Source organism: Lynx rufus, unplaced genomic scaffold (assembly GCF_022079265.1).
Source record: "Lynx rufus isolate CCGP_SWC_20201006 ecotype Redwood Valley unplaced genomic scaffold, mLynRuf1.p SCAF_6, whole genome shotgun sequence".
In the NCBI taxonomy this organism is placed as follows: Eukaryota; Metazoa; Chordata; class Mammalia; order Carnivora; family Felidae; genus Lynx; species Lynx rufus.
Genome location: NW_025814878.1, coordinates 70,720,827 through 70,747,071, shown reverse-complemented (window position 1 = coordinate 70,747,071; position 26,245 = coordinate 70,720,827). Strand labels below are relative to the sequence as shown.

Genomic DNA, 26,245 nt, shown 5'->3' with positions numbered 1-26,245 from the left:
TACTTTTTCCCCTCTTACCTGTTAAAACAAGGTAACTAATGTTTAAAGCAAAAATTATAACATTCTACTGAGGGGTTGCACAAAGTATAGGGAATGGAGAGTGGTAAATGGTTTTTATATTAAATGTAAAAAGGGGTACAGTATTAACTCAAGTGGATTGGTTATAGTTAAGGACATATACTATATATCCCTAGAACAATCACTTAAAAAATAATGTAAAGAGGTATAACTAAAAAGTCAGTAGATAAAATGAAATTCTAAAAAATACTTTGTTAACCCAAAAGAAGGCAGGGAAAGAGGAACAGAGACACAGGCAGAAAACTTGGAAGAAGAAAAAGAAAATTTGAGAATAAGAATGAAGACTGATAAAATGGTAGCTCTGAATTCAGCCACATCAATAATCAAGTATAAATGGACCAGTTATTTGAATTGAAAGAGATTGTGTGTTTGTGTGTGTCAAGACCTAACTACATGATGGCTATGAGGGATACACTTTGTTGGTTTGTTTATTTTAGTGTTTTGTATAATTTTGTCTTTAGTTTTACATTCCCAGTCAAAACATTGGTTTCCAAAGTACCTTAGGTCAACTCCTTTCCTTTTTTTTTCTTTTTTTATTGAAGTATAATTAACACACAGTGTTATATATTAGTTTCAGGTGTATAGTATAATGATTCAACAATTCTATACATTACTCAGTGCTCATTACTATATGTGTACTCTTAATCCCCTTTGTGTATTTCACCCATCCCCCAACCCGCCTCCTCTCTGGGAACCACTAGTTTTTTTTTCTCTGTATTTAAGAGTCACTTTTTTTGTCTCTTTTTTTCTTTGTCCATTTGTTTTGTTTCTTACATTCCACTTATGAGTGAAATCATATGGTATTTGTCTGTCTGACTTATTTCACTTTGCGTAATCCTTCTAGGTTCATCCGTTTATTGCAAATGGCAAGACCTCATTCTTTTTTTATGGCTGACCAATATACCACTGTGTATGTAATATACCACATCTTTATCCATTCATCAATCAGTAGACACTTGGGTTGCTTTCATATCTTGGCCATTGTAAATAATGCTGTAATAAACATAAGGGTGCATGTATCTTTTCAAATTAGTGTCTTTGTTTTCTTTGGATAAATACCCAGTAGTGGAATTATAGATTCTACAGTATTTCTATTTTTAATTTTTTTGATGAACCTCATACTGTTTTCCACAGTGGCTGCACCAATTTGATTTCCTACTGCCGGTACGTGACGGTTCCTTTTTCTCCACATCCTTGCCAACACTTGTTATTTCTCATGTTTTTGATTTTACTCATTCTGACAGATACGAGGTGATATCTCATTGTGGATTGATCTGCATTTTTTTGATGATGAATGATGTTGAGCATGTTTTCATGTGCCTGGTGACCATTTGTATCTCTTTGTAGAAATGTCTGTTCAGGTGCTCTGTATAAGGGATACATTTTAAATATAAGGAGACAGAAAGGTTGAAAGTAAATGCTTAGAAAAACGTATACTGTCTAGATAGTAAGTATAATAAGATTGGACTATATTAAAATTAGATAAAAGATATAACCAGACAAAGACAAGAAATCTTACTAGAGATAAAGAGTCAGTTCATTAGGAAGACTGTTTATGCCTTGTAACAAAGTTTCAAAATACATGAGACAAACATTAATAGTATTGAAAGATAGACTTAAAATCCACAATCATTGTTGCATATTTTAACACCCTCTCTCAGCAGTTGCTAGGAGAAACTAGGTAAATATCAGTAGATGTAAAATAAAAATAATGTGCTATTTCTTTATTGAACACAAGATGGCAAAGTAGTCACAGTTTCACTTGCAAAACTGGATCTGCATTTGAATACTGTGAAATAAGCTATGATTTTACTGTGTTAACCCAGTAAACATGTTTCCTTTAGAGCCCTTCATTTATTTTAGAGCCAACAAAATGAACTGTGGTGAATAGCGAAATAAATAGAAATACTACAGGGGCTCCTAAGTGGCTGAGTTGATTAAGTGACCAACTCTTGGTTTCAGTTTAGGTCATGATCTCGCGGTTCGTGGGTTTGAGCCCTATGTCTTAAAACTGGGAAAACTCGGGGCGCCTGGGTGGTTCAGTCAGTCCAACTTCAGCTCAGGTCACGATCTCGCGGTCCGTGAGTTCGAGCCCCGCATCGGGCTCTAGGCTGATGGCTCAGAGCCTGGAGCCTGCTTCCGAGTCTGTGTCTCCCTCTCTCTCTGCCCCTCCCCCGTTCATGCTCTGTCTCTCTCTGTCTCAAAAATAAATAAACGTTAAAAAAAAATTAAAAAAAAACTGGGAAAACTCTAAAGTCAGTTTTTAGTCTGATTTCTCATTAGTACAGGACTTAACCTCTATAAGATCTACAGACCATCATCCATCATGTACTTAAATAGTACCAGTGTCTCGGAGCTCACTGCTTATTTAAAGGTTTGAGTTCAATGTTCAGTATCATTTTTATACCTAAAAACTAATGTTGCCATTTTACACAGAAAGAACTCTTCTCCATCTTGGTAAATGCCCCTCGTTTTTCACATATACTTTTTATATTTGTTGTAACTTAAACCCTAACTGTTACTGCTAAAGACTAAGGCATCGTGCAACGCAATGTTTAACTTTATGTGTAAGAATTTTAAAAACCCACAGTAAAACATAAAAGAAAAGAAAATATACCAGTTGCCTAACCTAGCTAACAGTATTACTGTGATTGAGCATTAAATGTAGTCCTGAACTTCCTAGCAGCCAAGTAAAAGAGACACTAGTAACACTGGTCACATGATCTGAATTTAAAAAGTATTAAAAAGAAACAAGCAAACAAAAGAAGACTCATTAGTTTTTTGAAAAGGAGAAATCACCTTTGAGTTTTTGATACTGATGTTGTGAAGAATCAGAGTCCCTATATAGCGGTCACTGACCGCAGATGCTATGGTTTAGCAATATGCAGAAACATTCTTTAGCCATCCTCCCCAGCTCTAGGTAACCACTAATGTCCTTTCTGTCTCTTGAGACTTGCAAATTTGGGACATTTCATTTAAATGAAAGCATGAAATATATGGTCTTTTGTGTTTGCCTTCTTTCACTTAGTATACTATTTTCAGGGTTCATCCGTGTTGTAGCATGTGTCAATACTTCAGTATTTTTTCTGGCTGAATATTACTCCACATATGGATATGATACACTTTCTTTATCTGTTCATCAGCTCATTGACATTTAAGTTATTATGAAGTATGTTGCTATGAACATTCATGTACACGTTTTTGCATGAGCATATATTTTTCTTTCTTTTGAGTATCCACCTAGGAATAAATCTGGATCACATACAGTCTATTTTTAACCTTTTGAGGAACTGCCAGACGTGTTCCATTCTCGGCAACATTGTGTGAAACTTCGTTTCAGAGCACTGTTTTTCAGTTACCTCTCCAACTTCCCGTAGGTAGAAAAAGCCTTTTCCCACCTACAGAACCTGAATCACATATCTCAGATAAGTGAACTCACAACTGGATTGCAGCAAGCCTCAACTTATTCTCAGTGCCAGCTCTATAGCAGACACCACAGTGTAAGACTCAAGTGACATTTATACCTATTAATCTATCTCCCAGATTAGGCTCCCATACTTTTTCAGGTTATGTAACCATATGTGAACCCTAAAAGCTCACCGGTAAGGAGTGAACTGCATCCCCATGGTTCAGGCCACACACCCACTAATAATTCGTCATTTTTTCTTTGTTCTATTTTATGTCAGAGAGTCTCAAAGCATGATCCAGGGGTTCCTGAGGGAGCTCAAAACTCTTTTGGTGGGTGGTCCAAGTCCAAAAATTCTTTGTAGTAATACTGTTATCTGCCTTTTAAAAAAATACTTCTTTCACAGGTATATAGGATTAGGTGCAGAAGGTGACATGAGAATACAGGTGTCAACTATTAAGCCACGCTTTAAAGATATGTGCCAAGATTTAAAACAATGGCACTTCTCTAGCTTTTTTTTTTTTTTTTGGAAAATATAGTTATTTTTCATAAAAATACCTATTATTTGGGATAATATATAGTGAGCTTATTGTTTTCATTTTTAATTTAAAAATATTCTTTAAATTTCTTTTTCTTTTTCTCTTTGTCTTTTTCTCTTTCCATCTTTCGTTGTTTTATTAAAGAACAGGGACAGGACCCGTGGGTAGAAAGAGCTGCCTTTTTAAATTTCTTAATTTTCATTTATGAAAGGTAAAAACATCAATAGATATAACCATCATAAACAAAAGCTCCTTCGGGGGTCCTCAATTTTTTAAAGAGTGAAGAGATCTTCAAGTCCCCAAATTTGAGAACTACCGCTGTAAGTAAAAGTGGTATTTTTGTAGTCAGATTTAAAATTAATCTTTGTTTAAAATTCAAACATAGATTTAACTCTAAAGCCCCACATGGTATTCATTCAACAAAAATTTATTTACTGCCTATCACATACATGCCAAGTATTGTGCAGTATTTCTATGTTTTTAAAATTTATTTATTTTGAGAGAGAGTGTGTGTGCAAGCGTAAGCTGGAGAGGGGCAGAGAGTGAGGGAGAGAGAGAACCCCAAGTAGCGTAAGTTTCTGAGGATGCAAAGCACTAACTGGTCATTTTAAAGTGCGTAATTGTTATTCTAAGAACTTAGTTGAGAGCTCAGAGTTCCAGACCTATTAACACAAAAGAGATAGCTTACTGCAAAAATATTGGCACAGGTACTACCAGTACCTTGCCTAAAAAACTTAGTGTAGCCATTGTTCTGAGTGCATGTTTTCAATTGCACGGCAACTCTGCTAGGATGAGTTAGCTAAAAATGTACCCCTGAATATTGCTTGGGCATTTAAAAGGTGATGTATTTAAACATTAGAGCATATGTTCCTAATAAAACTGTTGTATTTTAATTTTAATTTTTAATAAGTTGTTCTTTTTTATCTATATTTTTTCCCTTACATTGAGATATAATTGACATATAGCACTTTTTAAGTTTATGATGTACAACATTATGATTTGTATGTGTATATATTGTGAAATTAACTTGCTTTTATTAACAGTAGTCAGGCAATCTGTCCCTGGTCAGAATTTATAAAACAAAATCCAGAAAAAAAAAAAAGCAGTACAAAGGAGGGAACGGATAGATAAGATGGATGGATGGATGGATGGATGGATGGATGGATGGATGGATAGATGGGTGGATGAGTGGATGGATAGATCAACTCATCAATAAAGTCAATAGATACTCTCCTTAAATCTTCCCCTGCAACTGAAGGTGACCCAAGTAGATGATCTAAAAGCACCACTTGGACTGTAACCAGAGGATCTTGGTCACAGCAATTTTGTACCATTCAGGATTGGTGTTTTATGAATCTCTTCCTGCCTAGTTTTATGAATCTCTTCCTGCCTATTTTTGTTCTTAATGTCATTATTAGGATTTAGGTTTTGCAGAATTTATTAATAGCCTAGCATAAAGTTGAGATTATGTCTGTGGGCCCCCAAATACTATCTGTTTAATAGGCAATCAATTGTATACATCTGCCATACTTGAGCAACTAAAGCTGTAGGAAGAAGTTGTGTCGTTGCAAAATTTAGAAAGTTGCAAAATTAGTTTCTAAAAACCAGGTAGTAAGGATATAGGAAGCTAGAGGCTTGTTTTTTAAAAAGCATATATAGTACAAACAGAATACAGTGAAGCACAGAAGGAGAGCATAAGGTTCGGTTCTTTGCATTTGTTTTCTTCTGCCACTTTCAAGTTTTAGTTTTCAGGAATGCTTTTGAAAAGGAAAAAGGAAGGACATAAAATAGAGGAAGAAAAAGAGAGAAGAGTGAGCCTCGGCACCAGACTAAAAACATCATTTGCATTTTTGGAGCTAGGTTTATATGTCATAATTAACAAATCATGAGCCAGATGTGGTTGGATCTAACATTTCTTGGGCTGAGACATTAAGTCTCAATTCCTTATAGTGAGGGATTGTCTAGGCATTCCTGGTCTTGTCCCTTTAAAGACCATGGGGAGTTGTTCAGGTCCAGAGTGAGTTGATGAGAGAGGCTGAAGGTCAGTCTAAAGGGTCGGGAGGCTGAAGAGAATTTGTGTGGGGTGTTTTAGGCTTTCTATGCTGATTCTGGATAGCTGGCAGGGCTGCCTGCCTGGTTGTCTTTCTGCTGGTTACTGACAGGTAATGAAATTCCATCAAAGACGGTGCGTGATCGTGTGTTCTAAGTCTCATGTTTTGAGAAACTCTAGTCAAGGTTTGGTTACAGGGGAAGTTTGGGATTCTTTTGTCTGGAAGGCATTCTGTCTTTAAAAAATCAATTGGGAATAAGTCTGATCCTAATCATTATCTCTGGCACTTGTGGACTATGGATTTCGAAGCACTAAACAATAGGAAAAATTCCTTCCAAATTTGGTGGAGAAGATGGATAGGGAAGAAGGAAGGGGGAAACTCCACCAGTTGCTTTTTTTTTTTTTTCTCCTCAGACTTATTTGGAGGACTGCTGAAAGATTTTGTGAATTTACTTCTTTTTGTTGCCTAAATTGCTTTTTAAGCAGTTTTATAAAGAAATCTACCTAGTTGGTTATTCTCTAAAATTAAACTTGTGGAAAAACTACAGTGCCTTTTTGGGTCTGAAACCCAATCACTTCTTTCCTCCCAAGATTATTCTGTAGATGAACATTTTAAGTTATCTGAGGTGATTTAAATTCATGGAAGTCATAACATAGAGAGGGAAATGTCCTGGATAGAAGAAAACCACTTGTTCTCATGGCACCCTTGAGGTGTCTTCAGGGCTGGATTTATCTACTCTGTAGTTTTCAAGTAAAGGACTAAAAAGCAACTCATTTCTTTGAGAAGACTAGCAACTCCTAGCCTTCTTGCTTTGAGAACAAAGCAACTCCTCCTTTGTTGTTTCCTGTTCTTTTTTTAAAAAACGGTAACCATACATTTAAATGTATGAACAGATGAAATAAATACTCTGGGAAGATAAAGGGTTTATTAAGATCTAAACAATAATCTTTGTTCCTTGGGCAACTGCAGAAAAGAATTGTGCTTGCTTTCCCAGAGCATGCCTAAGTGGCCCAGGCACCCTTGATTGCTTGGTGTTCACTGAGATGATCAGACACATGGATGAGACCTTGATTCTTTTTCATCAGATTCTCCTATCAGGGCAGTAGAGGATGATGAAGTAGAAATATTAGAGAGAGAGAGCTTTTAAAAATTATAAACAGTGTTTGATTATTTCTTTGTGTTAGGAGGCAATTTTCTATAGGGTTTTCAGATATTTGCACGTCTTATGAGCAGAAGTACTGACTGTCTTTTCAAGGATGTGTGCATAGTAAACAACCTCAGGAGGTAGAGCTAGTGACTCTAGAGCAAAGGACCACTTGCCTACTGTTGGGTACAATAAAGAAAATATCTTCCTCCAGAACGAAGGACGCGTGTGCTTACTGCTCGTTATAAAAGACTCGACTTTCCTAAACTCAAATTTCCCCTCTTGTCATGCAGCACATTGAGTGTACAGGTATGATCTGACCCTCTTCCCAAAGGTCTGTAGGAATTGGGGTTCAGGGAACTCATGCAAATGCTGATATTGTGGGTACTGCTAGTGATGTGAGTACCAAACTGTCCTCTGTGTCTGATGTTTTCTGCCGAGGACCCATGAAACTGGCAGGCTAACTTGTTAGCTTGCGAGTATGATGAAATCTTTGACCGTTTATGTTTTTAATACTTAGAAATAATAATGATTTGTTAAAAAGGATGTATTTGAAAAGATTTATTGAAACTTACATTTCTAGTTTGTATAATTTTTAAGAAGTTTTTTTATGATATTATTTCCTCTTGTTTTGATACAGGGTTTGTTTATAATGTCACTCCATATATGGAGTATCATCCTGGTGGAGAAGATGAACTAATGAGAGCGGCAGGATCGGATGGTACTGACCTTTTTGATCAGGTAAGGTGGTGAAATTAATCATACTATTACAGTGGGAGGGTTCTCTTAGATTTAGCAGTGTGATAGTTGTAGAGAAAAAATAGTTGCACAAATTTCATATGCATTGGCTTGAATTTTGAAATTTGGGAAGATGCTCGAGAGTAACAACTGTTTAATTTGTCTTTGAATTATTTTACTATAATTTTAGAGATGGTTTCAAATCTGTATCCAGGAGTCTCCTCTTAAGTGCTTGCTGTCTCCTCTGCTAGCAGCTGATTACTCAGTTTTTATTAATTTTGATTATGATGACGAGTGGCTTATGGACGACAGTAACAATTGGAAAAAAGAACAAGCCACTTAGCTTCTCTGCCCTTAGTTTTTTCTCATTTGGGAATTGTTATATAATTGGCTTATCTTGCTGTACTGAATCTGCTTATCATGTAGAAAATCAGATGATTAATGAATAGAAAACTTATTTTTCCTAGAGTGATAGCAGAGATTCTGAATGTATATTTCAAAAGACGTTTATTTAAATTAGTCATCTTTCCCCTTACATTGACTAAAAACAAACATTGGCTCTTATACTATTTTAAAGTTATATAGAGTTATGTTTACTGCTGTCAATAGAGTGAACTGTTATTTTGAAACAATCTTGAGAAGAACAGAAATTTGCTTTTGTCTCACATATACTTTATTTTGTATTTTGTGATGATTATCCACATCGTAGTACTGGGATTTTACCATTTCAGATACCAGAGTCAGATTGGGTTATCTTTAGAGTTGACTTCTGAACAAATATAATTTGATTTCTGTTCCTTCTACTTTTTCATCCATTTTAGGATTTAATTTTTGACCAGGTTGCCAGAAATATAGTTTGTTTTATATTTAAATGTACTTAATGTGCATCTGCTTAAATAGCAGAATCCTATTTGCAATTAGTGTTTTTCCTTGGTTGGAGAAAAGTCATATTTGGCCATTGGTCATAATAGCATTCTCCTTGGGAGGTTCTTATTGCTGTTTTTTTTTTTTAATTTTTAACTTTTAATTTTTACTTATTTTGAGAGAGAAAGAGACAGAGAGACAGCATGAGCAAAGGAGGGAGAGATAGATAGAGAGAAAATCCCAAGCAGGCTCCACACTGTCAGCGCAGAGCCCAACGCTGGCTCCAACTCATGAAACTGCGAGATCATGACCTGAGAGCCATATGCTTAACCAACTAAGCCACCCAGGTGCCCCCTTATTGCTGTTTTAAGGCAAATTCTCATCGTCATTTGGTAGTTGTTATTGTCTCTCAATGCAAGCCAAATAGAAAAGTTTGGAAGCATTTGTGTGAAAAATTGTCTGCCATACTTTTTTCTTATATCTATTCTGTAACCTCTTGATTCTGAATATACTCTTCCACAAGAAGATTCCTCAGTAAAATCTAGTCCTATTTATATTCCTCAGTGTTGTGAAGTTAATATGGACCTTATTTAAGCAAAATTGTTTCGGAGAAGTCACAAGAACTGCTATAGTGTTAAATTCTTTAGCAGTTTAAATAGTATGTTAGTTACCAGATTGCTGCGTTCCCCTTGGCTTTCATAGGACCAGTGATGTTTATTTAAGACTTTCACTTACCACAGAAGTAAACAACTTTATATTCTAGATTCTGTGGTGAAGCTTTTTATATCTTTAAACACTGGAGAACTTATTCATGGCTAGTATTTGAGTTGCACAAAGAATATTAAATAATCTTTTCTCTGTCAGATTTGTCTTTACTTTAGATCCTGCTTCTGACCTCTTGTTGTGTATTTTCAGATGCTTGATGGGCAATTTGATAACCTGTTGGCACTTCAACTCATTTTGCTCTCAAATAATATCAACCCATCTACTTCCCTTTTATTCCCCCTCTGTTTTCCTCTTTCTGGTAATGGGGACTTGAAGCCACTTAAGTAATTTTTGCCTTTTCTCATTGTGCACCACTATCTGGTCACTAGCGAAATCCCATGATGCTGTCTTTAAACATTACATTCTTTTCTCTCTTCCCACTGCCTTAGATCAAGTCATTATCACCTTCTCTGGCCCTACCATTGTAACACTGTACAGATCCTTTTACTTTCCAGTACCAATGTAAATAACATGACAGCTAGATTAGTGTTCTTAAAGACAGTCATCTTAGCACCTTGTTCTACAGCTCTCTGATGCTCACCATTGACAATGGGATAAATCAAAAGTCATTATCATGGCCTTTGAGGCCTTCAAAAGACTGTATTAAAGTAAATATCCTCAATATGCACTTGGCTTTGAGCAAATGGAAGTACTTTGAGCCAATCACCCGTTCTATGATTGGGATACCTCATACTTTTGCCTCCTTGGATATCCTTCTTCTTCATTTATCTGTTAAAATTCTACCCAATGCTCTAGCCCCAGGGATAGTGCTTTACATGTTATTGGATGCTCCATAAATATTTGGTATATGGAATTTTAATTTATATTAATAAATGGAGGCTCCTTTATAATTATATATGTATATTGCATATTTGTTATTTTAGTATATATTTACTAACTCAGGAGTGTACACAAGCATTCTCATATCAGTATTATTTGACCTGATTATTTTCCTGATTATCTAGTATTTTATTGAATAATTTATTAATTTTCTTTTACTGGTCTTTTACAATTCGACATCTAGGTTGTTTCCAATATTTTGCTAATATAAATAGTGCTGTGATGAATATCCTGGTACTTGCATCTTCGTGTGTATGTGAATATTTTCTCAGGTAAATTCACAAATTACTCAGTGAAAGAGCTGCATATTTTTAGGCTTTTAATGTATATTGAGAAGGTGTCCTCCAGAGGGTGTTTAAATCTAATTCCCACTGATGAGTCAGGCAACAAATAATGGCAGCTGTTTTCCTTGACGTGACAACCTCAGTCTGTTCATTTTCAAGAAAATGTCTGTCAGATACCCAAGTCTGAATAACCAGTTTGTTTATCAGTCATTTTTTTTCTTTTACATATAAATGGTCTTCTGAGACAAAAGCTCAGTTCAGTTTGCAAATCAAATAATTGCCTGGGTATTTTCCTTCAAGGTGAGGATCTTACTTTGCAGCAGAAGCGTTTTTGAGAACTTCTCATTTTGTTACACAGAATGTAAGCAAGACCTCTACTCAGACGTTGAGACTTAAGAAAATTAATAATTTCTTCTACTTCATAAAGCATATTCTTAAATGAAACCAATCCCCTGGCCCCCATGGGTATGTGATGGTGAAGAATATAAAGATTGAAACCTCTGCCTTGACTTGCCAGCATGCAAGCAGTTTTACCTAGCATTGCCTTTTTCACGTTATTGCAAGCGTCAACACTGGTGAAAAAGACAAATAACATCTTAGTATTATTATGAAACTAGTTGAGACCTCATGGGTATCTGAAAGGTCTGTACACGGCACTTGGAGAACATTGTATGCTGCCTTCCTGTCACTCCCTTACTGGCTAATTGAATCTGCTTAGTTTTCCAGAGCAGTCTAAGTATGTTTAGTTTTGCTCCGAATAAAATTAGAGCATCTCATGGAGTCAGAGTCATGTCGCTTCTCTGTCATTTACATCCCACACCAGGTTCATCGTTGGGTCAATTATGAATCCATGCTGAAAGAATGCCTGGTTGGCAGAATGGCAGTTAAACCTGCTCTTCCTAAAGGTAAGTTGTGCCAAGTGCTAACCTGGCAGTGATGTGTAACACGCACATACTTTTTTTTACTTAGATTTCGACAGATAGATTTAAATAAATCATTATATTGTTCTTATTTTTCACCGGCCTCCTGGTCCAGCCACTGTAAAGATTTTAAATGAATGAATGAATGAATGAAGCAATGACTTAACCTTAGAATATTGACAGGTTTTGAGAGAACATTCATAAGTGTGAGGAATGAGCATTATGGAAGTGAATGGACTCTATTTACTTCTTATTTAGTTTTCATTATTTGTCTTTTATTCTGTTGTTACATGGGTTAGCTAGAACACTTGGTTAAAGTTGAATTTTAGACTCGTTTTTGAGAATTTATTTTTTTGAATATGTAATATAGTCACATGACTCAAAACCCAGAAATTATGATGTTATACAATGAAATTTTTCCTCCCAGCTTTGTCTCCCATTTGCCTTGAACCTTCCCCTCCTTGCCCCTGTATTATGGAAAACCCTTGTTCTGATTTTAAACTACTTTTAAAATACACCCGATTCCCTACCCTAACCTTCTGACCTGACTCTACAATCTGTGTGGTGTTGGAGATCACCTCTTTGCCTCCTAAGCTTCTTTCAGAAGAGCACTCTCTGAAAATTTTGGACATGCAACAGGAATAGCAGAAATGCTGCCCTTAATTCTTGACTGTGGATAGAACGGTAGTCGTTTCTTTTAAGTAACTCCTGACTTTGACACTCAATTAAGAATAAATTGGCTTATTTGACCTGAGTCTTCTGTTTATTATTAGTTCAGTGAATTTTGTCACTCAAGGCCTCCGTCAGCAGTGTGGAAATAGCACAGGCATGCCCAGATTTGAACCCTAGCTCCACGGCCTATTGACTGTGCAGTCTTTGGGCCAGTTTCTACCTCTGACCCTCAGTTTTCATCTGTACAGTGATTCATAGGACTAGGAAGTAACATGAGTAAAGTTCCTTTCACCGTGAGTGTAATAGATGCTCAAAAAGGATTATTTCTTTTTCTTCCCATTGTTACAAAACAAATAAGCAGTATGTGTGTATACCAAAAGCACACTAATGTGACTTTTAGTGTCTGGAAGTTCTTCCAAACCAGTTTACGTTTTAAGCCAATTCCTTTCTCCTTTTAACTGACTCCTAAATTCACTAATTCACTGCCAGCGGGAGACACAGTATTAATTCGAGTTTCTGAATGACTACTTTTACCTCATCCTGACTGTTCCTTATCTCATTTACATAATCTGGTACTAATGGTCATGTCTTCTTCTGTAGTATCAGAAAGTATGCGGGTTCCTGAGGCTCTTATTCCATAAGGGACGTGAAGTTAGAAAAAGGACTTTTCTGGTTTCTTTCTTCCTCTCTGGAAATGAAAGACAGATGACTCTCAAAATACTTCACCAAATATGATAAACACCATTTAAAATAAGCGGATTGGTTCAAAATCTCCAGATATTTCCCCATACAAAAAGGGTAAGTTCAGGCAGCAATCCAGGGTGATAAGCTAGCTCTGATGCCTCCGTTTCCTTCTAGCACTTATCTAGATGATCTGGATATCATCTAGATTAAGAGCCATGCCAGAATGTTAACGGTCACACAGTGAGTGGAAGACCAGATTGTGGGTCTCTAAAAGCAGGGAGTTGGAACCGAGATCCCTTCCTATGGCTTGGACTCTTTTTTTTTTTTTTTTTTTTAATTTTTTTTTTCAACGTTTATTTATTTTTGGGACAGAGAGAGACAGAGCATGAACGGGGGAGGGGCAGAGAGAGAGGGAGACACAGAATCGGAAACAGGCTCCAGGCTCTGAGCCATCAGCCCAGAGCCTGACGCGGGGCTCGAACTCACAGACCGCGAGATCGTGACCTGGCTGAAGTCGGACGCTTAACTGACTGCGCCACCCAGGCGCCCCTAGACTCTTGAAGGTCTGTGTAATGAGTGAAATGGGAAAGCATGAAGAAAATCTGTCCAACACAAGGGAATGTCAGGTTATTTTGTCTGCCCTGACCTTATTTATGAGGTGACAGGGGAGAGGAAAGAGAGATTTCCTCAGAGAATTTGTAACCGCAGCCCTGCCTACATAAGAGTTGGGAATTCAAATATATTCCACCTATGTGGTCTCAGAAACCTCAAACCAAAAAATAAAATGGCCTCCCATTAGTAGTTTCCCAGGCTGTTTGTCAGAGGTGTATACACATTTTTTTTTTTTAATTTTTTTTTTCAACATCTATTTATTTTTGGGACAGAGAGAGACAGAGCATGAACGGGGGAGGGGCAGAGAGAGAGGGAGACACAGAATCGGAAACAGGCTCCAGGCTCTGAGCCATCAGCCCAGAGCCCGACGCGGGGCTCGAACTCACGGACCGCGAGATCGTGACCTGGCTGAAGTCGGACGCTCAACCGACTGCGCCACCCAGGCGCCCCGAGGTGTATACACATTTTTAATCGTGAAACACACTTAAGACCTAAAGCCCTCAAAATTCCCACAGGTACACATCAGATAATTATTAGTGTCCAATAAAAATTAGACAACACATGAGGAAACAAATCACTGTTTCTTGTTTCTGCAAGAAACAAGAGCAGAATTTCACCCTTAGGGCTTCATTATTCATATACAGACTAAAACTAGTTATATTTGAAATGTTAAGGACAGTAAGAATCTATTAGTAACATGAGTAAAAAACAAGAGACTGTTAAAATTGTTAACAGAGACTGTTAAAATTTAATTGTGTTGAATTAAAAAACAAGAGAGAATTTCTAGAAATGAAAAATAGAGGTGGTGAGTTTAAAAATTACATAGCACAAGTAGCCAAAGAGTTTAGACATAGTAGAAGAGCTCAGTGAATGGCAAGATTGAGCAGCGTAAATTATACAGAATGTACCACAGAGAAACAAAGGGGTAAAAAAATATGCAAGAGGTGTGGGGGATCCAACCCTTGTAATCAGATTTCCAGAAGTAAGTAGAAGTGAGAATGAGGAAGAGGCAACATCTTGAAGGGATAATGGCTAAGAATGTTCCAGAACTAATGTCATAAATCCTCAAATTCAGCAAGTTTGGCAAATCCCAAACAAAATAAAAAGAAATCCACACATGGACTCTTTGTAGTAAAACTGCAGAACACTGAAGACAATGAGAAGATCCAGAAACAGCCAGAGAGAGACGGATTTAGTAACAGACCAGTGCTTGGTGAATTGACAGCTAAGTTACTAGTGTAATTTATAAGCCGCTATAGCCTGTTTACCAGAAGAACAGTAGAAACCAGAAAACAATAGAACAATATCTTAAAACTGCTGAGAGAAAATAACTGGCAACCTAAAATCATTCAGTAACGAGGAGGATTAGATACAGGTAGGTAAGACTGAAAAGGAAAAATTAAAAAATAAAACAGCAACCACAAAACCAAAATCAGGAGGTTGGAAGGGTCGAGGAGACAGGCTTTCTGAATCCTAATCATAAAGAAGTAAACTGTGGTGAGTATTCTTTCTCCTCGTCACCACCTGGCTCGGGGGTATGAACTCATTTCCTACGCAGAATGAGATATGGAGTCAGATACTTTGTATTCATAAATTAAAAGTTTCCTTTTTAACACTGTCCTCAGCTGTCACTGTCCTTAAATATTGATTACTGAGGCAGCATAGGACCTACAGAAAGCACAAATTTCATGAAGCTGACATGGGGTCAGAGCACATCTCTGCCACTTATAAGCTGTTATGTTCTTTGGTACCAGTTGACAGATCTGAGAGTTTTCCCTCAGCAGCAAAATGGGATTTAAGAAGAAAACATGCTAACGTTATTGTGAGGATTAAGCAAAGGCATGTTTGCTGACCACTAGCGCCTAATAAGCTGCAGGGGGGTGGGCAGTGGAGCTGGTAGAAGTGGTTGCCGCGGTCCTAGCTACCTTCACCCCTCCACCCCTGCGGTACTGAGGCTGCTTACATTCTGTTCCTTTGTGTGTCCCTACAGTTATCAGGCGTAAACCAGCATGGACTGAAGTGTTTCACCTCGAAAGATGGTTCTGTTTCCGTAAAAAAGAAAGTATTATTATTATTGCCGGAGCATGTGAGGTTAGGGCTGTGAATCCAGGTTTCACTCTAAAGCCTTTTTGGAGTGTAAGTGTTTATGCTAGGGTGAGGCCAGTAGCTGGGAGTGATGAGACAACTTGAAAAGCATTAGGAAGCAAAGACAAGAATTTTACAAATCAGAAAGGTGTTGATTCCAAGTAAGTGGATCGTTTTTGTTATTTGTTTTGTTTTGTTAACAGTAGAGACTCAAGATACAGTTTGGACTCCAGGCTAACCAGCAGGAGTAGAGCATGTAAAAGGAACAGAGTAACTAAAGAGAAAGATCTAATGTGTCAGAAGTAAGGAATGTTCCTGATAAATAAGGTGAAGTTCCATTTTAACATAAGTAACAATTGTGCCTTTCGTGTATGAGCAGGGATTGATCATTGAACTCTGCTGGGCCTTATTGATAGAAATTATTAGAACGGGGTAACTGTGTAATTGTCCAAACTGGGGCAGCTCTGAGCATGCAAGGAGGCTCTGTGAGTAATCGTGGTGAGACAACAGGGGATAAACTGTGACTGGCAAACTGCAGCCATGTGTTCGCTCTCCGGTTGGAACTTCTGGATGAAATGGGAACAGAGGATGAAAAGAGTTGAAGGAGGAGCAGAGAATGAAAACAAAGATGAAGTGAGAACAGTAGGGGGAAAGAGACTGTCGCTGGCATGGGGATTTGTGGGGGGGAGATGGGCACCCAGGGGCTACACTGAAGAATTTTAATGCATGGGCTTCTTTCAGTACAAGATCCCTCACACACTCTTTTAAGGAGGTGGTCTGCCAGACCCCAAAGCAGGGGAATCCAGAATTGCCATTTTATGGCCGTCTCCACAGCTGGGCAGTTCTGGGAGGATAGTTTTCAATTTATCTGGTGGTTTCTAGCGTGGCGGTGGTGAAATGCACAGGTATGTAGGAAGAAAACAGCAAAGCTAACTGCACCAGAATATAAAACATGATACTGGTGGATCTTTATCAAGCAAAGAATCAGTGTTTTTTGTAATCCTTTGTTTGAAAAGCATTACCGTTTATATTGTGCTTTAAAAAGATCAATAATGAATAAAAGGAGAAACTTCCCTTGGAAAGTTAAGCTTCGGTTCTTGATTATTTATTTATGTGGAACACTGCATTGTCTGGCAAAGATGAAAAATGTTCTTGCTTCTCGCCCTATTTTAGTTCTCAGCTGCCATTATTGTAGCTGCATGCCACATGTGGCTGTCGAATGCTAGGATGTGCCTCGTCCAAGCTGAGATGTGTTAAAAGTGTAAAAGACTGCATTTTAAGACTTCGTTGTAAAAAACGTAAAATATCTCATAAATTTTACATAGATTACATATTGAAATGATAATATTCTGGATCTATTGTGGTTAGTAAAAATACATTACTAAAATTAATTTAACCTGTTACTTTTTGTTAATGTGGTCATTAGAAAATTTAAAATTATGCTTATGGCTTGCATTATATTTCTTCTGAGCAGCACTGTTCAAGACCAAATTTTTTAAAGTGGGTAACTTTAATGAGTCGATTCTTTGCCTTATAAAAGGAAGCATCTATGAGTTCTATAAATGGAGGGATTCTCCAATTGAATAACCATGGCCTTTAAATAAGGTACATTTAAATAAAAACCTCAGGGGGCGCCTGGGTGGCGCAGTCGGTTAAGCATCCGACTTCAGCCAGGTCACGATCTCGCGGTCCGTGAGTTCGAGCCCCGCGTCAGGCTCTGGGCTGATGGCTCGGAGCCTGGAGCCTGTTTCCGATTCTGTGTCTCCCTCTCTCTCTGCCCCTCCCCCGTTCATGCTCTGTATCTCTCTGTCCCAAAAATAAATAAACGTTGAAAAAAAAAAATTTTAAATAAAAACCTCAGTATCTCCACTTTTATTTTTATACTTAAAAAATTTTAATGTAAGTAAAGTAAGTAATGTAAGTAAAGTAAGTGTACTTTAAAAAATTTTAATGTAAGTCATATTTTAAAAATACTAATCATATTTTCCAGTGGCATAGTGCAGTGTCAGAAATGTCTCTCTCTGTTTTTTCTTTTTAATTTGTCTTAAGTTCGTTTATTTTTTAGCTCGAGAGAGAGTGAGCAAGGGAGGGGCGCAGAGAGAGAGAGAGAGAATCCCAAGCAAGCCCCCCACTTGTCAGTGCAGAGCCCAAAGGGGGGGCTCAAACTCACGAACTGTGAAATCATGAACTGAGCTGAAATCAAGAGGTGGACACTTAACTGACTGAGCCATCCAGGTACCCCAAAAGTGTCTCTTCCTAATTTCTCATCAGTTTATCGTGGTTTCTAATACTTTGTTTTTTGTTTTCATACCCACTCTCTCAAGCAGTTACTGACTGTAAAGCACTTGGAACCATATCAGTAGAATACTTAAAGGTGGAAGAGGGTTTAGAGCTGTTTTAACACCTTTACTTTAAAAGTGAAGATGCTATATGTTAACTCACTCGAATTTAAATAAAAACTTGAAAAAATCCCAGTAAGTGAATAAAAATAAAAGTGAAGATACTGAGGTTTTTATGTATATGTACCTTATTTCAAGGCTGTAGTTATTCATTTGGAGACTCTTGCCATTTATAGGACTCATGAATGCTTCCTTTGGTAAGGCAAAGAATCACTCATTAAAGTTACCCACATTTGCATAATTTTTTTAAATTTATGCCAGTGATTTTCAACAGGGGTTGATTTTGCTACTTAAGGGGCCACTGTCTGGAAACATTTTGGTTGGCACAACTAAACTAGGTGCTCCTGGCATTCTAGTGGGTAGAGGAGAGGGCAGTGATGCCACGGAATAGCCTACCATGCACAGGATAGACTCCCACAACAAAGAATTGTCCAGCCCAAAATGTTACTAGTGCTGAAGTAGTGAGACCCTCTACTTTAGTTTTCTATTCTTAAAAATGATAGTATCCACAGCACACGTATGTGAAGCTGGTATGTAGACAAGTAACTATTGAATGGGCTGGCTGCTGGCTGGAAGTTCGAAGTAGAGTCAAAGTTCTCTCATCGAGGAGCTTCAGTTTCCTCGGTAAAATGGGCTCAGTGGGTGGGCAAAATATAAGCTCAGGTGCCAACTGATAGGGGGAAAGCAAGGCCAGCCGAGGCTTAACTAGTGGAGAGAAAGAGCAAGGTGTTGTGGTGATATGGACCTTACCAGATGAGTAAATTTGCTGTGTTAGGCTGCCTTAATTTGCTTTTGCTGCTGTCAGTCCATTGTCTGAGTGATTCCTGCCAGAAAGATATAAGGGAGAGGTCATTGAAAACAAGGGTGAGAAGTCCCTGGTCAAGGGCAGGTGCAAACCTGAATAGGAAGTGTGTCATGCTTTGTGGGTGCTACTGACCAGTGTTTGGTTTAGGTTAGTATTTGTTTTGTTTTCAGGGAAAGATGATTTTTGAACATGTGTATATTCATGTGCAGGTGATGCCAAATAAGGAAGGAGTGGTTAACCCTAAGAGGATATGACAAGAATGGAAAATAACTGATAAATTGGGGGATTGAATAAAAAATATCAAGTATACCCTACCTACAGAGAAACCGCGAACTTCTAAAAATGCAGTTTATTCTGTGACTAGTTAAATGAGTAGTAGGAAGAAAACTGACCAGGAGTACGTACACATTCTAGTACTTTAAAATCTCTTTAACCCTGGAATTTTTCAGAGTATGTGTTTCAACTATTAATTACTTATTTTAATTCTGCCAGTAAACTATTTCTAGGGTGAGGGGTAATTCTGAGCCTTGAAGTTTAAGGGATGTATAAAATTTAAAGGTAATTCAGAAGATGATTACAAAGATGAGTAAAGGAAAGTAAAAGGTAAAGATAGTTTAGAAATATTGAAATCATTAAATTTTATAAGATTTGAGAAATTAGTGTGTAACTTGAAACGAAAATAAGACTTAAGCCTCATTTATGTTATGAGGAGTTCCATTTAGAAATATGGAAGAATTTCTAGAGAAAAAATGATTATTAAACATATTGTAGAGAGCCAGGGAGCCATCTTCTGGCAAGCCTGAGTAGTTAAGGGAATATAGAATGCTGCATTTTGGTCTTGGTGATAAGATCTCTGGTAATAAGACTGAGCTCATATCTGGTGGTTACGTGATACCGACCTTTGGAAATAAGAAGATGAGGTATGTAGCTACATGTTAAATGCTCAAATATATATACTCAGCATTTGTCTTCCTAGGATGCTTTTCTTCAGGGCCTCAGTGACAAATGCCTGGATATTGTCAAAACGTAGCTAAAATATTACCTCCTCAATGGAGTCCTTTCAAATTCCTTCCAACTAGAGATATCCCATTCTATGCTTCTAGGTATGCTACATACCTCTTTTAAAGCATTTATCATATTGTGTGTGTTCAAGAGAATGTATCAACATTTTATTTTTAATTCCATTTATTTAATTTTTTTGAATAAGTAATGCATTCACATGATTCAAGTATGTGTAATGCATTCAAGTATGTGTAAGTAATGCATATCACATGATTCATACCTCGGTCTCCCATCTACTGGTTTCCCCTCCCATGTATACACAAAGGTAACCATGTTATTCTAATTTCATTATGAATCCTTCCAAATTTATGGGTGCATAAGCAAACAATATATATTCGTATTTTCCTAACTTTTTATCAAAATGCTTTCACATTATGTCACTGTGTTTATTAAGATGATGGCCAACAAATATTTATTTTTTTAATATTTATTTATTTATTTTGAGACAGAGCATGTGCATAGGGGAAGGGCAGAGATAGACGGGGAGAGAGAGAATCCCAAGTAGGCTCCATGCTCTCAGCGCAGAACTTGAGGTGAGGCTCAGACCCAAAAGCTGTGAGATCATGACCTAGGCCGAAGTCAAGAATTGGATGCTTGACCGACTGGGCCATGCAGGCACCCTGATCAAATATTTATTTAAAAAATGAGTATACTGGTAAAACAGATTTTTTTCTTTCTTTATTGTGGGGGTCCTCCTGTGGCTTCACCCAACAGAGGTAAACTAGATTGGGGCCACAGTTGAAAATCCTTACCTACCCTTTTACCGCAGAAGAGTCGAGTGCAGTCCGTAAACTGCAGTGCTGGCTTTCAAAATTACTCTGATCTCTCCAGAAAGCAGAGGTTCTTATCAGAGTAATGGAGTTTAACCAACATTATGAGAAAATACAAATTCTCTTAGCTATGGAATTAATGATCTAGACAGAACATCAGATTTCTTGTCAGTCTCATGTGACTAAAAGGACTCAGATGTAAATATGCTTAATAATAAAAATAGTCTTTTATTTCTATGTGTCAGTGTTTTGAAAGAGTTGCAAAAGTAGAGTTTTTAAAAGTAATTTAGACCGTTTAAGTAGAAAAATCTCTTCCTACTGGTACTTGTTGTATTAAAAAAAAAAAAAAAGATTTAGAAAAAATGACCTATGTAGTAGGATCCAGAAACTTCTGACAGGTTCAATCAATTCATGTCAGGCGGGAAGTAAATCATATAAGATAAACATATATTTTTCCTTAGAAACAAATTATGTGGGGCAGTTTTTCAAAAGCTGTGATCCTCTTAGATAAAAACAAATTGTTTTACTTGATAAATGACATTCATCAAACTGCCAAGTATGTGGTACACTGAAAATAGATTTAATTTACTTTTATCTGTGTGTTTGTTGGTTGTTCTAAGATAAAACAAATAATTACAACTAAGTAGGAAAGACAGATGAAACCCACTGATGAAAGTAAGTGATCAAGCAAGGACATCAGTGATCCCTTGCAAACTGTAATGACTAGATTTTTATTTGGCACTTGATAAGCAGAGCTCATTTTGAGGTATAAGTCAAGTGGTTTTTAGGTCTTTTGCCTTTCCAGAAAGTATTAACACTAGCAATGGCATAGTAAGAAATATGATGCTGAGTCTTAGAGGCTATGAAGTCTAATCTTGGCTTTGTTGCTAAAATGCTGTGGATTTCATTCAAGTCCTTGACCCCTGACTTTCAGTCTTAAATGAGGGGATCAGATGGTAATTTGCTGCATGTTGTTAAGATCCCTTTCAGCTTTGAAATTATTTTGGTAAAATAAAGAAAATAAAAAGAATAGTCATCTGGCCTCCTTAATCATGATTATTTTATGATAGCTGAGTGAAGCAGAGTTAATTGTGGTATCCCTGGTTGATTGAAAATCAGAACATAAAAGATTTGCAAGCCCTCATTTAAGTGGTTTAGTTTTTGTTTTCTATAAAACAAGGTCACCTCAACAATTGATATCTACCAGTTTACTGCTTGGATATTTTGTTGGCTTGTCATTCTTTTCTCCTCCTCCTCCTCCTCCTCCTTTTTTTTTTTTTTTTTAACTCTGTTAACTTGCTGAGGGTTTTATTTTGACCATATGGTGTAGCATTTTTGATGGTCAAAATACAATGTAGATTTGAGTTGGTTGCCATCCTGAAAGAAAATAACTGTTAAATATTACTGTGTTGTACATACAAGTGAAAGTCTTATACTTTCATCATTTTGCCGTTTAAATTTGGAGTAAGCAATAATCTTTTTAAGTATTGACCTAGATTAGATTAGATAAGAAAGGTATAAGGTGTCTTTCTTTGGGTTGTTAGCGTGAACATTTTATTTATAATGTGTAATATAATAAATTCTGAATAATTTTGATTCCTTTGGAATATGATGACCTAAACAAAACCTGGGTTTTTATATGCTTTCTAAAGAAATTAAGCAAGATATTAGAAAAAAGTATTCAGTAGAGAAAAGCTCAGTGAAGTGGGAGACAAACACCTGGAGAAGAAATGGCCCAGCAATTTTCAGAATGAAGTTTCCTTGTTTGAAACATCGACCATCTATTTATTAGCCTTGTTTTTCTCCTCAGACCTGAACAGAAAGCTTTTCAAGGAAGGGGCTGTTATCTTCAAATATTAACTGATACTCTCTTTGATGTTATAGTATTATTATCTGACTTTTCTTTTCTAAATCACTGTACAGACTATCATGAAGAAAAGAAAGTCTTAAATGGTAAGTCATATAAATTTATGATAAAAAATGGATCTTATTCTTATGAATTACATTCACATACAGAATTGTTTTACAGAATTATTTGGGGTAGTATTTGGATTTTTTTTTTGGGGGGGGAGGATATTTTTTATACAAAAATGTCTTTACTTACCTAAACTTAGAGGCTTTGGCAGAACTTTATAGATCCCTTACGCCAGCCATTACTCTTAGAGTAAGTAGTCCCTCCTGGAACATCCCTGAACATGGCGATCATCTGCCTGCAGCTTGAATATTTGTTAGTGATGAGGAGTTCCACCCTCAGAAGCAAGACAGAACAAGTCATATCCCCCAGGCATGGAGCTGAATGCCAGTGTTTGCATATAGATGCTGAATAGCCTATTACTACTCTTTCCAGGCTCAACAGCTCTGGCTTCTTCAGCCATTCAGTATGACCGAGAATTATGACTGACATTCTCCCCTCCCCACCTCCAATCAATCAATCAATCAATCAATCAATACATAAATACATACATACATACATACATACATACATATGGTGTAGTGGTCAGTATTGACTCTTAGGAAATGCCTGGGGCTACATTGATTGAACTACTTGTTTAAGGTATGTTTTTTTTTTTCCCCCTCTATATTTATTTATTTATTTATTTTTATTTTTATTTTTTTCAGTATATGAAATTTATTGTCAAATTGGTTTCCATACAACACCCAGTGCTCATCCCAAAAGGTGCCCTCCTCAATACCCATCACCAACCCTCCCCTCCCTCCCACCCCCCGCATCAACCCTCAGTTTGTTCTCAGTAAGGTATGTTTAGAAATAGGTTTTTTTCTCCATTTTGCAAAAGAAAGTTATAGAAATTCAGCTATAAGCTAGATTGCCAGATTAGTTACCCTTCCTTTTTTAACTTGAGGAATACCGTCGTCTGTATTGTAGACTGACTTATTTCAGTTTTTGATGTAACACCTGAAGCTTTTTGTCTGATAGTATAGCACTGTATTAAATGAAGGGCCTATCTTGGGTTCCATATAATGATTGACTCTTTTGTGATAATAGGCATAAAACCATTGCTTAAAGACTAATTACTGATACACTGGGCATTTCCATTCCCACCACATATGGCTTCCAGAACCATTACTTTCCTGTTGCCCTCTTCTGGATGCACTGCATTTAACTAATACCTCGGTTCAAGGTGGCCTTAAGAATGGAATATTAACACATGTCCCTAAGTGTCTGGCTGGCACAATTACCTATCATGATCTTGTATTCTATAAGATTGTGATATTTATATTTATATTTATTAGCTGCTTCTCATTTTGGTTCATTCAAGACTATGTGGTAAGTCTGTGTATTTGCAGATGTGATCTGTCTGCCAGCAATGTCGTTATTTAAATAACTATTTTAAATCCTGAATGAGATAGATTACTGTGGTATTCCACTAGAGACCTGATCCCTTCAAATTAACAACAGTCATCAAGCAGCACTTTGGGGAAAGAGAATATCCATTCAGTCCACCTAACTTTAGTTAATTATTTTACTCTACCCCTCATTCACCACAGATTCCTTCAACTTTTCTAGAATGATATTATATATAAGGTGTTTTATTTTGCTTGGCAGATGTTGAAATCAAAGCACATTCCACAGCCTATGACATTATTCTGTTCGAAAAAGACATATTTGTATGACATTGTATAGTCTTTTAGAATGTTTGGAAATTGTCTCCTTTGCTGTCTCATGAGATTGCAGGGCAAATTTCTTTACTAGTATGAATTTGAGGAAGCAGAAATGGTGGTTTTTGTAAGATCACAGTGCTGATACTAACTTCAAATCCAGATTTCTTGGTCCTAATCAGGTCCTAATAAGACCCTAATAAGATCGAAATTGAGTAACAATCTGTGAATCCTGTTGATAGCTTTTTCTTATGCAAAGTCTTAGATCGTGATGCATTTGTTTTTTATTTATATATCTAAGAGGCCTCCATATGATAAATGACATTAATCTCATAGTGAAATATCTTTTAAGTGATTTTTCAAATAATTTATTAAGGTTATCTTTTCTTATTTTTTGTCATTTGAGATAAAAATACATTTTCATTTTTTTTTAATTTTTTTTTAACGTTTATTTATTTTTGAGACAGAGAGAGACAGAGCATGAACAGGGGAGGGGCAGAGAGAGAGGGAGACACAGAATCTGAAACAGGCTCCAGGCTCTGAGCTGTCAGCACAGAGCCCGACGCGGGGCTCGAACTCACGGACCGTGAGATCATGACCTGAGCTGAAGTCGGACACTTAACCGACTGAGCCACCCAGGCGCCCCTACATTTTCATTTTTATAGTCCTGTTGTTATACTTTTAGTTTTCTGGTAGAGCATTCTTCTTTAGGATTCACTCCTAGTTAGTTCATAACTGTGGCTTTGTTATGTCCCATCTTTGAGACTTCTTTTGTTTATCTGAATATTAATTATGTTCTGTAGCGTTGCATAGGAAGAGATGGAAACTGAGTGAGTAAGGCCTGGACTCAGGGCTCATGATCAGCCTCATCCCCCAAAATATGGCTGTTTGATATCTTGTGCTTGCACTTAAGTTGGATTTAAACAGAAGCTTCTATGGCTGGAAAGAATCTTGAAACCTCTACACTAGTTTGTCTCAAAGATGCCTCCCCTCTCTGATTTTATATTACTGTGACTTTCTTTTAAAGTTTTTAATGTTTATTTTTGAGAGAGAGAGAGAGAGAGAGAGAAAGCAGGGGAAAGGCAGAGAGAGAGGGAGACACAGAATCTGAAGCGGGATCCAGGCTCCGAGCTGTCAGCACAGAGCCCGATATGGGGCTTGAACCTACAAACTGTGAGATCATGACCTGAGCCGAAGTTGGTCGCTCAACCGACTGAGCCACCCAGGTGCCCCATATTACTGTGACTTTTTAAAAAACAATTTTTTTTAATGTTTATTTTATTTTTGAGAGAGAGAGAGAGCATGATCAGGGGAGGGACAGAGAGAGAAGGAGACACAGAATCTGAAACAGGCTCCAGGCTTTGAGCTGTCAGCACAAAGCCTGACACAGGGCTCGAACTCACGAACCACGAGTGAGATCATGACCTGAGCCGAAGTCGGACGCTTAACCAACTGAGCCACCCAGGCGCCCCAACTGTGACTTTTTTTTTTTCAAACTGTTGGTGTTTATTTTTTTTTTAATTTTTTTTAACGTTTATTTATTTTTGAGACAGAGAGAGACAGAGCATGAACAGGGGAGGGGCAGAGAGAGAGGGAGACACAGAATCTGAAACAGGCTCCAGGGTCTGAGCTGTCAGCACAGAGCCCGACGCGGGGCTCGAACTCACGGACCGCGAGATCATGACCTGAGCTGAAGTCGGCCGCTTAACCGACTGAGCCACCCAGGCGCCCCCCAACTGTGACTTTTGATGTGAGACCTCCAGGATTCACCAGAGACGAAACATTAAATTTGTTTTCCTGCACAGTTTGAGGAATAGAAATGTAATTGTTGCAGTGATTTGCAACAGGCCTTTTAGCAGCAGGCCTCTTTTTTTTCCAAACCGATCCTTCCAGATACCAACAGCACAGT

General features: G+C 37.3%; 1 protein-coding gene across 4 annotated transcripts in view; it reads left to right on the top strand.

The window, feature by feature from the left end:
* LOC124528385 (cytochrome b5 reductase 4) overlaps positions 1-26,245 on the top strand; it is a 94,620-nt gene that overhangs the window by 20,753 nt on the left and 47,622 nt on the right. For all 4 annotated transcript variants that reach the window (XR_006966156.1, XM_047101952.1, XM_047101953.1 and 1 more), the window contains 3 exons: positions 7,859-7,959; positions 11,533-11,614; positions 22,642-22,671. Coding sequence is in view for 3 of the 4 variants with exons in the window: in XM_047101952.1 (XP_046957908.1) it covers positions 7,859-7,959; positions 11,533-11,614; positions 22,642-22,671 (213 nt within the window). In the remaining variant the exon portion in view is untranslated. The remainder of the gene's footprint in view (positions 1-7,858; positions 7,960-11,532; positions 11,615-22,641; positions 22,672-26,245) is intronic.